Source organism: Scomber scombrus, chromosome 19 (assembly GCF_963691925.1).
Source record: "Scomber scombrus chromosome 19, fScoSco1.1, whole genome shotgun sequence".
NCBI lineage: Eukaryota > Metazoa > Chordata > Actinopteri > Scombriformes > Scombridae > Scomber > Scomber scombrus.
Genome location: NC_084988.1, coordinates 355,589 through 369,998, shown reverse-complemented (window position 1 = coordinate 369,998; position 14,410 = coordinate 355,589). Strand labels below are relative to the sequence as shown.

Sequence of the window (14,410 nt, the reverse complement as noted above, 5' to 3'; positions counted from 1 at the left end):
GGACATTTCTAGAAGTTAAATCCTAGTTTTATAATCGGTGCTGAGAACGTTCACTCAGTCACATCTGGTTTATCGTCCCGCCTCCATCAGCAGCATCAGTGGTTTCCATAGCAACAGCTCACTTTTTAGCCCTAAAATGAGCCTCAGACATGTTCAGCTGTCTTTACTCACAGTGAACTAGTCTGAGGCATCGGACCTGGACTAACCGTGGACCCGGCTAGCAGATCACAGTCCTGACTTCCTGTGTGAGGGGAGCAGCTTCAGGAGCTGAATGAATGAAAGCTGTAAATTCCTGACCTTAAAAGGTCTGAAACAGTAAAAAGCAGCCGGTGAGTTCAGAGTGAGTCAGCTTCAGCAGAAACCAGAACCAGGTTTATGTTAAAGTCCCAGCTGTCCGCCTGCCGCCTGCTCAGCATTAAAACCACGTGTATAAAGTATAAAAGTGTGAAATAGAGCGAAGCTGCTGACATGCTGATCAGCTCTGGAGAATCTGATCCTCCTGCTGCTATTTCTGGAGCACACATGCTTCTGCGTCTTGTCATCGCCGTCCACAAAAGGCAAAACTGGACGAGAGACGAGAAGCCGGCTGAGCGCTCGGCTCAACAACAGACCAGCTGCAGAGGGGCGACGTACGGAGGCCCGAACACGCACACTGAAAATATCATAGGGAACAAACATGGTGATAATTTAAAAATAATAATGAAATGGTAAGTTATAAAAAAAGAACATTAAATCAAGATTATGACTTATTAAGTAAAATGAGAAAATATTCATGATAAGTTTAAAATGATGTTTGTGGATTGAAAGTCTACTTTAGTGTTCAGGCTTATCTATACCTCGTTTAGATAGATGGATGGATGGATAGATAGATGGATAGATAGATAGATAGATAGATAGATGGATAGATAGATAGATAGATAGATAGATAGATAGATAGATAGATAGATAGATATATAGATAGATAGATAGATAGATAGATAGATAGATAGATAGATAGATAGATGGATGGATAGATGGATAGATGGATCTTTATTGTCATTGTCACCAGTACAATTACATTTAAACATGCTCTCCAGTCATTGCATCATTCATAAATAAAAATAAATAAAACAAGAAGAATAAAAGTTAATTAAAGACTATATATAAAAACAGCCCAACTGTTCCCACGTTTGGTCCATAAAATGTTTGAATATGTAGATCCGTGTTTCCTAGAGTCCAAGATGACGTCTTCAAATGTCTCCAAGATATTCAGTTTACTGTCAGAGGACTAAAGGAAAATAGTTGGCTATTAATTAAAATGTTGGCCTCTAATCAATTTTCCCAACTAGTATTATCTAGTAAGTCGTGTCTTTTTATTTTACTTTTTACTTTTTACTTACTTTACATTTACCATAAGGTTTAAAAAAGAAAAATTCCTAATATTTAAATTTTCTTTCTCTTTGTCTGTTTTGGGCTTCCATACGGGTCACCAGACAAAGCAGAGTTCAAACAGCTTATTAATGAATAAATACAGTAAGTTAAACAACCCTGACTGGAGAAAGTTCTGAAAAACATGAACCAGGATCCTTAATTATTAAAAACTAAACCACATTAGAACATCTTTATTTATATATTAAATTAAATATATTTGAAGGAGTGCATAACTTACACATTAACAACTGTGCAGTTTAAACCCAGCTGACTAGCTAGTTAGCTAATAAGACACATTTAAATAGTTTAAAATATATATTTTACAGGTTAATTATATCAGAAATACTCTTTTCAGAAATGTTAACAAACTTTTAGCCAACTGACCCAAACACACTGCTAGCTAATACGAGCTAACGGATTGAGTCAGCAACAGTACTTTAATGTTTTACATGAAACATGTACAATAAATTATCATATATGATCATTTAAATATATACCAAGACATAACATAACTTTAAACGTCTATTTTATGTCACTGTGTTTCTATTTTATAAGTAGCTAGTTAGCCACCAGTTAGCTAAATAACGTTAGCTCCCTTGCTAAGAAATGTTAGCTCATTAGTTGCTGGATTCTGTATATATATTCTATATATATAGATATATATATATATATATCTATATATATATATATATATATATATATATTCAATATAAATAAAGATTTGATTGATTCTGTTGTTTAAAGGCTGAAAACTAACTTTTATTCAACTGAGATCCAAAAATAACTCAAAATCATGACATAGCCCTGCTAGCTAACAACTAGCAGAATGAGTCAGCAAAACTAATATTTTAATGTTTTACAGGTATTATTTCTGAATAGGCTAACAGTTTCCCCCTGCGTCCAGTCTTTGTGCTAAGCTAAGCTAAATATGTCCTGTTCTGGCTGGTGGAGGTTTATTAGACAGACTGCTCCTTTAAACATCAGGCTGGAGGTTTATTAGGCAGACTGCTCCTTTAAACATCAGACTGGAGGTTTATTAGGCAGACTGCTCCTTTAAACATCAGACTGGAGGTTTATTAGACAGACTGCTCCTTTAAACATCAGGCTGGTGGTTTATTAGACAGACTGCTCCTTTAAACATCAGGCTGGAGGTTTATTAGACAGACTGCTCCTTTAAACATCAGGCTGGTGGTTTATTAGGCAGACTGCTCCTTTAAACATCAGGCTGGAGGTTTATTAGGCAGACTGCTCCTTTAAACATCAGGCTGGAGGTTTATTAGGCAGACTGCTCCTTTAAACATCAGGCTGGTGGTTTATTAGGCAGACTGCTCCTTTAAACATCAGGCTGGAGGTTTATTAGGCAGACTGCTCCTTTAAACATCAGGCTGGTGGAGGTTTATTAGGCAGACTGCTCCTTTAAACATCAGGCTGGAGGTTTATTAGACAGACTGCTCCTTTAAACATCAGGCTGGAGGTTTATTAGACAAACTGCTCCTTTAAACATCAGGCTGGTGGTTTATTAGACAGACTGCTCCTTTAAACATCAGGCTGGAGGTTTATTAGACAAACTGCTCCTTTAAACATCAGGCTGGTGGTTTATTAGACAGACTGCTCCTTTAAACATCAGGCTGGTGGTTTATTAGGCAGACTGCTCCTTTAAACATCAGACTGGAGGTTTATTAGGCAGACTGCTCCTTTAAACATCAGGCTGGTGGTTTATTAGGCAGACTGCTCCTTTAAACATCAGGCTGGTGGTTTATTAGGCAGACTGCTCCTTTAAACATCAGACTGGAGGTTTATTAGGCAGACTGCTCCTTTAAACATCAGGCTGATGGTTTATTAGGCAGACTGCTCCTTTAAACACCAGGCTGGAGGTTTGTTGTAGTGTTTTCCATGATGGTTTTTTTCCACAGGCAGAAGAAGGAAACTCTGCCTGCAGGACGTCAGCATGTTTCCACACACGTATAAACATCCACATTTAATCAGATCTCTTCTTTTTAATCCAACCGAAGAAAGTTTAACATGAAAAACTGACTCAGCTAAATTACATATCTACATATCTAGGATCCAGGATACAGATGTACTTTACTGCAGTACAGTTAGAGGTACTTGTACTTTACTGCAGTACAGTTAGAGGTACTTGTACTTTACTGCAGTACAGTTAGAGGTACTTGTACTTTACTGTAAGTACAGTTAGAGGTACTTGTACTTTACTGTAGTACAGTTTGAGGTACTTGTACTTTACTGTAAGTACAGTTTGAGGTACTAGTACTTTACTGCAGTACAGTTTGAGGTACTTGTACTTTACTGTAGTACAGTTAGAGGTACTTGTACTTTACTGCAGTACAGTTTGAGGTACTTGTACTTTACTGTAAGTACAGTTTGAGGTACTAGTACTTTACTGTAGTACAGTTTGAGGTACTTGTACTTTACTGTAAGTACAGTTTGAGGTACTTGTACTTTACTGCAGTACAGTTTGAGGTACTTGTACTTTACTGTAAGTACAGTTTGAGGTACTAGTACTTTACTGTAGTACAGTTTGAGGTACTTGTACTTTACTGTAGTACAGTTTGAGGTACTTGTACTTTACTGCATTACAGTTTGAGGTACTTGTACTTTACTGTAGTACAGTTTGAGGTACTTGTACTTTACTGCATTACAGTTTGAGGTACTTGTACTTTACTGTAGTACAGTTTGAGGTACTTGTACTTTACTGTAGTACAGTTTGAGGTACTTGTACTTTACTGCAGTACCATTTGAGGTACTTGTACTTTACTGTAGTACAGTTTGAGGTACTTGTACTTTACTGTAGTACAGTTTGAGGTACTTGTACTTTACTGCAGTACCATTTGAGGTACTTGTACTTTACTGTAGTACAGTTTGAGGTACTTGTACTTTACTGTAGTACAGCTAGAGGTACTTGTACTTTACTGTAGTATTTCCATATTGTACTTTCTTTTACTGTATAACTTTAATGTCTGGACTTCTCTGTTCCCAACATCATAGTTGTGCTAAGCAGCAACAAGAAAAAAAGACACATGGGTGGAGTTGGCCATCCGAAGTAGAACGCTGTTCTAACACTGCTCCAACTCCTGAGTCTGAGCCATGAACGGATGAGTCAGAACAGGGTCAGATGAGAATAGTTTGAGCTGTAATACCTTAACTACATCACTCATAATACTGCAGTACTTTACTGTAATACTGCATACTACATCACTCATAATACTGCAGTACTTTTACTGTAATACTGCATACTACATCACTCATAATACTGCAGTACTTTTACTGTAATACTGCATACTACATCACTCATAATACTGCAGTACTTTTACTGTAATACTGCATACTACATCACTCATAATACTGCAGTACTTTTACTGTAATACTGCATACTACATCACTCAAAATACTACAGTACTTTTACTGTAATACTTTAATGTTGAACAAGGTTTGTAGAAACTTTCTCTCATTAAAATGAAGGAAACCATCACAGAGCTCTGTCTCCTCCTGCTGGTCACTGAACTCAACTGCAGCCACACAAATATTAATAATTTTACATTTATACAAAAACATTCATACTGCTTATCTACACAAATATTGATACTCATTATTTTATGTTGATTTATTGGAGTTTACTTGTGTTAATGTTATTTTTATGGCCCCAAACTTCTTTATTCAGTTAATTTGACTTGAATGAATGAATGATGAGTTAAAGTCCAGAGTCTGTTTGTTCACATACAAAAGAATACTTAAATATGTCAAGGTTAGAGGATTTTTCATGCAGTACTTTAACTTGTAATAGAGTATTAGTACATTGCAGTATTAGTACTTTTACTGCAGTAAAATATCAGAGTACTTCTTCCAGTACTGCTGCTGACAGTTTCTACAGAGGATCATGTGACTGTCAAAGTCGACATTTATCAGCAGAGTTTCTGGATAAGATGAACTTTGATTTTATTTGCTTGTATTTCAAACACAAACAACATGATTAAAATATGAAATGTGTTGCAGTGAAGTTAAATGTTGAGCAGCTTTTAACTGAGACTTCACTGTAAATGAGGAAACTCAGTTTGAATCCACAGTGCGGCTCCTCGTCCTGATAACCGTCCCTGTTCTTTAAACACAACAAGCTCCACTCTGGATCAGAGTTCATTGTTTCCTCCCCTCAGATCTACAGTTTGTAGATGGGTGTAACCAACATGTGACGCAGCTCAGAGCTGTCAGGCTGCATTCAGCAGAAACACGGAAGTTTAGTATCAGGAAGTGAAGCTCAGACAGTCGTTGCCTCTGAGAACAGAAATGGCGCAGAAAGATCAGCTGGACCGAGAAACCTTCTCTTGTGTGATCTGTCTGGATCTACTGAAGGATCCGGTGACTACTTCCTGTGGACACAGCTACTGTATGAGCTGTATTAAAGGATTCTGGGATGGAGAGGATCAGATGAGGATCTACAGCTGCCCTCAGTGCAGAGAGGCCTTCACACCGAGGCCTGTCCTGAAGAAAAACACCATGTTAGCAGCTTTAGTGGAGCAGCTGAAGAAGACTGGACTCCAAGCTGCTCCTGCTGATCACTGCTATGCTGGACCTGAAGATGTGGCCTGTGATGTCTGCACTGGGAGGAAGCTGAAAGCCTTCAAGTCCTGTCTACAGTGTCTGATCTCTTACTGTGAGAATCACCTCCAGCCTCACTTTGAATCAACCAAGTTAAAGAAACACAAGCTGGTGGAGCCCTCAGAGAAGCTCCAGGAAAACATCTGCTCTCGTCATGATGAGGTGATGAAGATGTTCTGCCGTACTGATAAGAAGTGTATCTGTAATCTGTGCACTATGGATGAACATAAAGGCCACGACACAGTCCCAGCTGCAGCAGAAAGGACTGAGAGGCAGAGAGAGCTCGAGGTGAGTCGACTAAACATCCAGCAGAGAATCCAGGACAGAGAGAAAGATGTGAAGCTGCTTCAACAGGAGGTGGAGGCCGTCAGTCTCTCTGCTGATAAAGCAGTGGAGGACAGTGAGAAGATCTTCACTCAGCTGATCCATCTCCTCCAGAAAAGAAGCTCTGATGTGAAGCAGCAGATCAGATCCCAGCAGGAAACTGAAGTGAGTCGAGTCAAAGAGCTTCAGGAGAAGCTGCAGCAGGAGATCACTGAGCTGAAGAGGAAAGACGCTGAACTGAAGCAGCTCTCACACACAAAGGATCACACCCAGTTTCTACACAACTACCCCTCAGTGTCACAACTCAGTGAACCTACAGACTCATCCAGCATCAATATCCGTCCTCTGAGATACTTTGAGGATGTGACAGCAGCTGTGTCAGAGCTCAGAGATAAACTACAGGACATCCTGAGGGAGGAATGGACAAACATCTCACGGTCAGTGTCTGAAGTGGACGTGTTACTGTTAGAACCAGAACCCAAGACCAGAGCTGAGTTCTTAAAATATTCACGTGAAATCACTCTGGATCCAAACACAGCAAACACACATCTGTTATTATCTGAAGGGAACAGAAAAGTAGAATGGACGAAACAACAACAGTCTTATTCTAGTCACAGAGACAGATTCACTGATTACTTTCAGGTCCTGAGTAGAGAGAGTCTGACTGGACGTTGTTACTGGGAAGTGGAGTGGAGCGGGAGACGAGTTTATGTGGCAGTCGCATACAAGAATATCAGCAGAGCAGGAGGCTGGAGTGAATGTGTATTTGGACTAAATGACAAATCTTGGTCTTTAGATTGTTACACTAATATAGCAGGAACATGTTATGAATTTTGGTTCAACAACATTCAAACTCCCGTCTCAGGTCCTCGTTCCTCCAGATTCGGAGTGTACCTGGATCACAGAGCAGGTATTCTGTCCTTCTACAGCGTCTCTGAAACCATGACTCTCCTCCACAGAGTCCAGACCACATTCACTCAGCCTCTCTATGCTGGACTTTGTCTTCATTCTAAATCCACAGCTGAGTTGTGGTAAGTGAAATAAACAGAAGTCATTTCAGACTTCATGTGCCAGATGTTGTAATTCTTCATGTTTTTGTCTCCATGTTTCTGAGCTGCTCAGAGATCAGCTGACATGCTAATAGTGTTCAACACTTTATTTTACTTTATGTATGTGTCGTTTCTATTATGAGTTTCTTTAAAAGTGACTTTTTCCTGTGTGTTTTTATCCATGGAGGCTCTCACTGCTCATCACCATGTTTTTAACCTTCTCTTTGTTCTAAATGTTAGTTTCATGTTTGTATTGATGTATTTGTGTCTGTTGTTTCTGAAACAGAGAAAACAGCAGAACTTCCTTCATCACAGATATTTTGTTCTCATCACTTTGTAAATTCATAAAGAAATGTTCAATCAAACTGTAATGATCATGATAATAATCATTAATGATGTTCTTGTACATAGCTGACATTCTGGGTTAAACTAACTGACTGTGTGGATGAAGTCAATCTGAACATGAAATCATTGATCCCACTTTACTGATTGGATGTGTGAACAATCTGAAGCTTCAATAATCAATAAACAGGATTTTTATCAACAGTGATCAAAGTGTTTTCTTCTCATTCAAAGCTTGTGGAGAAAATGTGAAACTACAATGAGAATTTATTAGAGACAGTTTTCCTCCTGAAACACCACAAAGTTCACATAATAATACTGCAGTACTTTTACTGTAATACTGCATACTACATCACTATAATACTGCAGTACTTTTACTGTAATACTGCATACTACATCACTCATAATACTGCAGTACTTTTACTGTAATACTGCATACTACATCACTCATAATACTGCAGTACTTTTACTGTAATACTGCATACTACATCACTCATAATACTGCAGTACTTTTACTTTAATACTGCATACTACATCGCTCATAATACTGCAGTACTTTTACTGTAATACTTAAATCACATCAAGTTCATAATATGTTAAGTTCAAGCTTCTTTTTTTTTTTTTCTTTTTTTAAGATTTTCTCTGGCATAGACGCCTTTATTTTGAAAGTAGAGAGACAGGAAATTACGGGAGAGAGGGGGGGGTGTGACATGCAGAAAGGTCCGCCGGCCGGGAATCGAACCGGGGTCCACTGCGTACATGGCATGTGCTCTAAACCACTCGACCACCTGCGCGCCAAGTTCAAGTTTCTTTTGACCCATTCTGCAGAACAAAGAACTGGAAACATGAGTGTGTTCAACAAAGGTGTGTTTATTGTCACAGAATAATAGAGATTCAGTTTTTTCACGAGAGTCCTTATTCTGATGTTGAGGTTTCTAGGTAAGTCAATCCTCCAATTTTCTCTGGGAGCAGAGCTGGTGACCACAGGCGAGTCTGAAGGAGCTGGACAAAAGAAAGTGAAACTGAATATCTGGTCAGGTAACCTGGACCAGAGGCAGATGAGTATTAACACAGGAAGTAAACAAACTAAGAGAATACAAACCAAGTATAAGGTTTGGCCAAGCACTGTTACCACTAAGGACGAACTGGAAGTGAGTGGATGACTGAGCCTTGCTTATATGCAGCAACACAGGAGAAGGCTGGATGACTTGATTGCAGGCAGGTGTGCAATTAGGCGAGGCTGTGATTCACAGACCACGCCCAGCTTCAGACGCAAAATACAGAGGAACAAGGCACAACAGGGAGGGGCAACACCAGGAAAACACAGGGGAAAAGGAGAGCAAGCATAGGTCCCTGACAGTGCCCCCCTCCCCCAATGGTAGTGTCCTGGCGACCCAAAGGTTGTCCGAATGAACAGTGTGAAAGAGTTGAAGGGTTGAGAATGAAGGAGCGAGGAATCCAGGATCGCTCCTCAAGGCTGTAGCCCTCCCAGTCCACCAGATACTGAAAACCTCACACATGAACGAACATCCAGTAACCGGCAGGCAGAGGAGGCCAGGTACCAGGTAGGAAGGCACAAAGGGATCTGGGAGACTGGCTTAACTTGTGACACATGATACAATCCAATGACAAATGGGCCAATTAAACCGGGATAAAGCTTTCTAGATACAGTCTTTAAAGGAATATTTTTAGTAGAAGGCCAAACCCTCTGACCTGGCCGATAGTGCAGGGCAGGGGTCCGATCATGGTTAGCAAGCCATTTATTCTGTTCCACAGAGCGAAGGAGAGCTGAACAATTCGTCTCCCAAAGTCTGTGGCAACAGCGAAGTCGGGCTTGGACTGACGGTACTGACGCTTCGTCCTCCTGTGAAGGAAACAGGAGAGGTCAGTACCCCAAAGAGGCTTCAAAGGGTGACATACCTGTTGATGCCCTGGTTTGCGAATGATGGGCATATTCCACCTAAGCAAATTACCTGCTCCGGGAGGTAGGGTTGAGCTCCCCCACCCACCGCAGCGCAGCCTCCAGCTCCTGATTGATTCATTCTGTTTGACCGTTGGGATCGGGGTTGGAACCTGGACGACAAACTGACCGATGCTCCCAACGCCTTGCAAAACACTTTCCAGACCTGAGGGGTAAAACGAGGTCCTCGATCAGAAACAACATCCACAGGTATAACATGTAGGGTAAAACAACAAATGATGATGATTGGCGTGATGGTGAGTATGACAGAGATACCTTGTGAGGGAGGCAGTCCGGTCATGAAGTCCACTGTTATATGAAACCAACGCCAACTAGGCAGTGGGAGAGGTTGGAGCAGACGTGAAGGAGGATGATGGGAGGCTTTATTACAGGCACAAACTGAACAGGCTGAAACAAATTCCCCAACGTCCTTTTCCATTGTGGGCTACCAGAAATGATGAAAGACCAAGGACAGAGAGTGGTTAATTCCAGGAAGATACGCACAACAGAAGGAACAAGCCAGATGGAGAACTTGGGACCTGGTGACATCTAGGACCAACAGATGGTTAGGCGGACCATTACCTGGAGCCTTCTTAACAGCAACCTCAATGTCCCAGGTAAATGGTCGCCACTACACAGGAGGAAGGAAGGATGTTTTCTGGCTCTGAGGTCTTCTCATCTGCAGCAAACTGAGGGGGACCTAGCATCAGGTTTTATATTTCTGGAACCTGGACGGTAAGAGAGAGAAAAGTTAAACCTACCAAAGAATAGTGCCCAGTAAGCTTGGCGGGAGTTCAGGCATTTGGCAGATTGAATGTAGGCCAGGTTTTTATGATCCTTTCAGATTAGGAATGGATGCTCTGCTCCCCTGAGCCAATGCCTCCACTCCTCCAAGACTAGTTTGACAGATAGCACTGCTCTGTTCCCAACATCATAGTTGTGCTAAGCAGCAACAAGAAAAAAAGACACATGGGTGGAGTTGGCCATCCGAAGTAGAACGCTGTTCTAACACTGCTCCAACTCCTGAGTCTGAGCCATGAACGGATGAGTCAGAACAGGGTCAGATGAGAATAGTTTGAGCTGTAATACCTTAACTACATCACTCATAATACTGCAGTACTTTTACTGTAATACTGCATACTACATCATCATAATACTGCAGTACTTTTACTGTAATACTGCATACTACATCACTCATAATACTGCAGTACTTTTACTGTAATACTGCATACTACATCACTCATAATACTGCAGGACTTTTACTGTAATACTGCATACTACATCACTATAATACTGCAGTACTTTTACTGTAATACTGCATACTACATCACTCATAATACTGCAGTACTTTTACTGTAATACTGCATACTACATCACTATAATACTGCAGTACTTTTACTGTAATACTGCATACTAAATCGCTCATAATACTGCAGTACTTTTACTGTAATACTGCATACTACATCGCTCATAATACTGCAGTACTTTTACTGTAATACTGCATACTACATCACTCATAATACTGCAGTACTTTTACTGTAATACTGCATACTACATCACTATAATACTGCAGTACTTTTACTGTAATACTGCATACTACATCACTATAATACTGCAGTACTTTTACTGTAATACTGCATACTACATCACTATAATACTGCAGTACTTTTACTGTAATACTGCATACTACATCGCTCATAATACTGCAGTACTTTTACTGTAATACTGCATACTACATCACTCATAATACTGCAGTACTTTTACTGTAATACTGCATACTACATCGCTCATAATACTGCAGTACTTTTACTGTAATACTGCATACTACATCACTATAATACTGCAGTACTTTTACTGTAATACTGCATACTACATCACTATAATGCTGCAGTACTTTTACTGTAATACTGCATACTACATCGCTCATAATACTGCAGTACTTTTACTGTAATACTGCATACTACATCACTCATAATACTGCAGTACTTTTACTGTAATACTGCATACTACATCACTATAATACTGCAGTACTTTTACTGTAATACTTTAATGTTGAACAAGGTTTGTAGAAACTTTCTCTCATTAAAATGAAGGAAACCATCACAGAGCTCTGTCTCCTCCTGCTGGTCACTGAACTCAACTGCAGCCACACAAATATTAATAATTTTACATTTATACAAAAACATTCATACTGCTTATCTACACAAATATTGATACTCATTATTTTATGTTGATTTATTGGATCTTTAGATTTTATTTGTGTGAATCTTATTTTTATGGCCCCAAACTTCTTTATTCAGTTAATTTGACTTGAATGAATGAAAGATGAGTTAAAGTCCAGAGTCTGTTTGTTTACATACAAAAGAATACTTAAATATGTCAAGATCATAATACTGCAGTACTTATACTGCAGTACATTTTCCCTATATTGCAGTATTAGTGTATTTTATGTGTACTTTAATGCGTACTTTATTGTGTACTTCAGTTTGTACTTTATTGTGTACTTTATTGTGTATTTTAGTGCGTACTTTAGTGTGTACTTTATTGTGTACTTTATTGTGTACTTTAGTGTCTACTTTATTGTGTACTTTAGTGTGTACTTTATTGTGTACTTTATTGTGTACTTTATTGTGTACTTTAGTGCGTACTTTATTGTGTATTTTGGTGTGTACTTTAGTGTGTATTTTATTGTGTACTTTATTGTGTACTTTAGTGCGTACTTTATTGTGTATTTTGGTGTGTACTTTAGTGTGTATTTTATTGTGTAGCGGTTGTTTTGATTGGTGGGATCCGCCCCCTGCCGTGACGTCAGGCTGCTTCCTGTCTCCACCCGTGAGCAGCCATGATGGTGGGTTCTTTTCTCCTCTCTGTGTTTTTATCTGCTGTGTTTGCAGCTCGGTACCGGGAGCTCCGGGGACCGGCGGGGCGGTGCTCCGGTGCTCCGGTGGCCGGGCTGAGGTGACTGTGTAGCGGGCAGAACTAACTCTCTCTGTGCTCTCTGTCTCTGCAGCAGGAAGGGCTGGACGACGGACCCGACTTCCTCTCCGAAGAGGACCGGGGAGTGAGTGCTCATCTATTACTAGTCTGTGTGTCACCTGTCTGCCTGCTCACGTGTCTGCCTGCTCACCTGTCTGCCTGCTCACCTGTCTGCCTGCTCACCTGTCTGTGTGTGTCTGCTCCGCTCAGCTACTGAGGCTAGTTAGCCGTAGCTTAGCTGTGTATGCTAACATTAGCTCCGTGCTAACAGGCTAACTGGGTGACAGCTGCAGGTAAACTGGTCCGTCCAGGTGAGCTCACACTCTGACCGCTCTGACGTCACGGCCGCCGCGAGCCTCTAGAACCTGGCGGACAGGTGTAGCTGAAGCTCAGGAGCCCCGCTGCTCATTAGTTAGTGAGCTGCTGTGCTGTCACATGACTGTCACACACATACACACATATACACACACATACACACACATACACACATATACACAAACACACACACATACACACATATACACAAACACACACACATACACACATATACACACCCATACACACACATACACACATATACACACACATACACACATATACACAAACACACACACATACACACATATACACACCCATACACACACATACACACACATACACACACATACACACATATACACAAACACACACACACACATATACACGCACGCACATACATACATGTACACACACACTGTCACACACACATATATATACACACTGTTAACACACGCATACACACACACACACACACACACACACACACACACACACTGAGTCTCTGATGTTAATTGAATAATTCGCTGCAGTTCAGATAAAGTCACATCAGGAATCTGCAACTAATCTGAGTCGCTGTGTTTCTGCTCTGTGTTAAATACTAACTGTCAGTAGATCCTGTTTATATACTAACCATCAGTAGATCCTGTTTATATACCGACCATCAGTAGATCCTGTTTATATACTGACCATCAGTAGATCCTGTTTATATACCGACCGTCAGTAGATCCTGTTTATATACTGACCATCAGTAGATCCTGTTTATATACTGACCATCAGTAGATCCTGTTTATATACTGACCATCAGTAGATCCTGTTTATATACCGACCATCAGTAGATCCTGTTTATATACTGACCATCAGTAGATCCTGTTTATATACCGACCGTCAGTAGATCCTGTTTATATACCGACCGTCAGTAGATCCTGTTTATATACTGACCGTCAGTAGATCCGGTTTATATACTGACCGTCAGTAGATCCTGTTTATATACTGACCATCAGTAGATCCTGTTAGATCCTGTTTATATACTGACCGTCAGTAGATCCTGTTTATATACTGACCGTCAGTAGATCCTGTTTATATACCGACCGTCAGTAGATCCTGTTTATATACCGACCGTCAGTAGATCCTGTTTATATACCGACCGTCAGTAGATCCTGTTTATATACTGACCATCAGTAGATCCTGTTTATATACCGACCGTCAGTAGATCCTGTTTATATACTAACCATCAGTAGATCCTGTTAGATCCTGTTTATATACTGACCATCAGTAGATCCTGTTTATATACCGACCGTCAGTAGATCCTGTTTATATACCGACCGTCAGTAGATCCTGTTTATATACCGACCGTCAGTAGATCCTGTTTATATACCGACCGTCAGTAGATCCTGTTTATATACCGACCGTCAGTAGATCC

The 14,410-nt window shown here is 40.3% G+C and overlaps 2 protein-coding genes across 3 annotated transcripts in view; both read left to right on the top strand.

Annotated features, from left to right (window-relative positions):
- The first annotated feature begins 5,632 nt into the window (after nucleotides 1–5,632).
- On the top strand, nucleotides 5,633–7,380 carry LOC134001209 (tripartite motif-containing protein 16-like). Its single transcript, XM_062440779.1, has one exon. It carries the CDS (start codon nucleotides 5,710–5,712, stop codon nucleotides 7,378–7,380), a length of 1,671 nt encoding a protein of 556 aa, XP_062296763.1. The 5' UTR covers nucleotides 5,633–5,709.
- Nucleotides 7,381–12,506: 5,126 nt separating this feature from the next.
- snx6 (sorting nexin 6) overlaps nucleotides 12,507–14,410 on the top strand; it is a 14,927-nt gene continuing 13,023 nt past the window's right edge. Inside the window, exons 1-2 of one of the 2 annotated variants that reach the window (XM_062440555.1) lie at nucleotides 12,507–12,544; nucleotides 12,707–12,757. In XM_062440555.1, the coding sequence (XP_062296539.1) occupies nucleotides 12,539–12,544; nucleotides 12,707–12,757 (57 nt within the window). In that variant the 5' untranslated portion in view covers nucleotides 12,507–12,538. The remainder of the gene's footprint in view (nucleotides 12,545–12,706; nucleotides 12,758–14,410) is intronic. The other variant, XM_062440556.1, reaches the window with a different exon arrangement.

Coding starts and splice junctions, on each gene's coding strand:
- LOC134001209 (XM_062440779.1), top strand. CDS start 5,710: ATGGCGCAGAAAGATCAGCTGGACCGAGAAACCTTCTCTTGTGTGATC.